The sequence below is a fragment of the Mandrillus leucophaeus genome, unplaced genomic scaffold, assembly GCF_000951045.1.
Source record: "Mandrillus leucophaeus isolate KB7577 unplaced genomic scaffold, Mleu.le_1.0 Scaffold1, whole genome shotgun sequence".
NCBI classification, from domain to species: domain Eukaryota; kingdom Metazoa; phylum Chordata; class Mammalia; order Primates; family Cercopithecidae; genus Mandrillus; species Mandrillus leucophaeus.
The window spans coordinates 14,767,490-14,770,405 of record NW_012098097.1 but is presented as its reverse complement, the minus strand read 5'-3'; the positions used below and the strand labels follow the sequence as shown (position 1 = coordinate 14,770,405).

At 61.7% G+C, this 2,916-nt stretch overlaps 1 protein-coding gene across 1 annotated transcript in view; it reads right to left on the bottom strand.

Moving 5' to 3' along the window:
• Positions 1-312: 312 nt before the first annotated feature.
• RPTOR (regulatory associated protein of MTOR, complex 1) overlaps positions 313-2,916 on the bottom strand; it is a 448,104-nt gene continuing 445,500 nt past the window's right edge. The window contains exon 34 of the mRNA XM_011967646.1: positions 313-2,415. Coding sequence (XP_011823036.1) covers positions 2,347-2,415 — 69 coding nt within the window. The 3' untranslated portion in view covers positions 313-2,346. The remainder of the gene's footprint in view (positions 2,416-2,916) is intronic.

Below are 2,916 nucleotides of genomic sequence, written 5' to 3'. Positions count from 1 at the left end.
CCGGCCTACATCACAGCACAGCTCTCACCACAGAGCGCACTCCCCAACGTGGGGTCTGTGCCACAGGCTGGGGGCACTGCCTGGGAGAAGCATTGCTGCCCGGGAGATGAGGACCGAGACCTTTGCACACCCCTGAACATGCCAGGCTCCCTATGGATGTGGTGCCTGCCTGGAGAGCGCCCAGGACGCAGAGCTGCTGGTGGCCCTGGGGACAGCAGGGGGACCCGGGCAAGGTCCCCCCACCCCTCCTCTGACCTACGACCCCTGCGGTGGGGGTGGGCAGTTTGTGTAAAGACACAGCCGCCAGCCAGAGTCTGCGCGTGTTGTTTACTGTTTGTCCTGCTCTTAGCTTCACATTGCCATTTTGTGTTTTGTCAAAGTCTTTCTCAATTCGCATTTGGTAAAATAAATAGAGATAAGGAGCCTTTAGGCCGGCGCTCTCTCGAGCCCTGGTTAACGTCGTGATTGAATTTCCGCATCAGACCTGTGAAGACAGCCCACGTGCAGGTGGCACGCGGAGCCCGTGGGGGTGGCTCCAGGGCGGAGCGGGCGCAGGAGGGTCTTGTCCCCTCTGGAGCCACCTGCCTTTTGACAGGTGGTGGTTTTGTCTCAAAACAAACAGAAACGCGTGTTAGGTAAGAATCGAGTTGAAGGACTGGATGGGAAGCTGTGTGTGCGGGTGGAGCTGGGCTTCTGGAAGATTCTGGTGTTGCCGCCTGGCATGCCCTGTGAGCTGAGTGAGGCCGGGACTTGTGGGGGTCGGGGCTCTCTACACTTTCCGGACCTGGTCTGCTCGCTCGGCCCAGACGTGGGGATGGGATTCGTGCCGGAACCTTCTTCTGGTGGGAGCTCACATTCCAAAAAAGAGCAGTGGAGGGGCCGCCTCTGTCCCACCTTGTCATGTCCCGGCCAGCCCCAGCTCAGCCTCCTGAAGACCAGGTGTTTCTGACCAAACGCAGCCAGGCAGGGTTCCATCCACCCAGAAGATGCTCTTGGCCACGGCAGGATGCCAGTCACACTACAGGGGAGCTGGGCCTCGCCACGCCCAGTCTCACTCCCGTGGTCATGGGCCTCTTACCGCCACAGTGAAGCCACTTGGCTCCTCCACCTCTCAATAATCCTGATTCCCAACGAACATGGAAAAAATGCTTTTCAAAATACCATCATTGTGGTTGTGTTCTGTTTGCAAAACTGCTCGCACATGCCCTGAGGCCCCTCCTGGGCGGGACTGTCCACACAGCTCCTGTCTGCACCACAGGCCCAGCTGCAAGCTAAGGTCGCATCAGCATGGGCGACTCAGGGCTGGAGATGGGGCTGGTGTCACCCAGAGCCGTCTAGGACCCGGCAGTGCCTCTCACCTGTGTGTGATGAACGTGTGCGGACAGAGCAGGGAGACCACGCCGCCTGCATGTGTGCCCCCAGGGTGCCAGCCGTGGTGCCCGCACATGCGTGTGCTACACCCGTGTGTGGGCACAGGCACGGAGACCACAGGCCGGGCCGCCGCCCCTGCGCGTGCGGGGAAGAGCAGCCCTTCGGAGGGAAAGGAGCCCTGTGGATTAAGGCAGGGGCTACACTGCCAAGGACCTGCCTCTCCTGTGCGCGGCCACACAGGCCCCTGCTGACAGCTCTGCGTGAGGGGCCAAAACTAGTCTAGAGACCTGGAGGTGCAGGGAGCGTGGACTGTGGAGGACGCACTGCACTCCTCCCGTTCAGTGATGCGGCCAGCGGCCAAGGACAGCCCGGCCCGCGGCTTTCCTCATACCGCCAGCTAGAGGGGCGTCTCCTTCTTCCCCTCTCTTGGTTTCCCGAATTTCCAGTGTGCCCCAGCCGGCTAGGAAATGTCCCTGCTTGTGTGCACTGACTGTGAGAGGCGGTGGGCCTGGCTGGGGCAGCACCTCTCGCTCGCTCTTGGCCTGATGGGGACGGCTGCTCCAGGGACCCGCGGGAGCCCCAGCGCCTGCCTCTCCTCCAGGGCTGTCTGGGGGTTTTGCTGCAGCTAATGCTCTGATTACATGGAAATAAAATGAAGTGTTTCCCCTTTCAACGTCTCAGAGAAACACAGAACAGGAGAGGGACAGACGCGCTGCGGCCGCGGGGGTGCACCTGGATGCTGGTGCTCAGTGGGAAGCCACCGTCAACCTAAGCCCTCCCTGTCCCTGACGTTCCGGACACGACAGCGAAGACAGACAAAAGCGAGTAGCAGGGCCCTCCTGCCGTCATCAGCAGCTAAGGCAGCAGCCAACGTTCACACCGCGGGGCCGCAGCAGCCGACACCCCGCGCCCCGGCAAGTGGCAGGTTCACTATGTACAGCAGGCGGCCGTGGCCTGGCGGGCCGGGTCACGCCGCTATCTGACGCGCTTCTCCACTGAGTACACGGAGATGTAGTAGTCGTTGCTTCCCACGGCCAGGTGAGGCTGCAAGGAGAGAGCAGAAGGGTGAGCAGGGGTTCAGGTGCAGACACTGCGGGCAGGGGGCGGCGTGCGGGCCAACCCGCATCCTTAGGCAGCTCCTGCTGGGGTCTCAGGAATCCCTGCGCCCACCTCGGGCCCGGAAATGCTGGGCCGGTACCCACCAGTCCTCTCTGCAGGGCCCATGCATGGTGCACTCCGTGAGGGGTATGGTGCTGCCCCCGGGCCCTGCGTGTTTTTTTCAGCACTGCCCCTCAGGGACAGCTTTGGGATCTAATGTCACACATGTCAGCAGAGCTGCATGCCTGAAGCCTGAAGGCATGAATGCAAGAAAGCAGGTGGGCAGGATCCTAATCTAAAGACAATGGCCTGAAGCCACGTGGGGAGGCTGCAACCAAGGCCAGAGAGCTGTGCAGGTGGGGCCCAGCTGCACAGGGGATGAGGTGAAGACTTGGTCACACAGGGGATGGGGTGAGGGCTGCACAGGGGACGAGGTAAGGCCTGGCC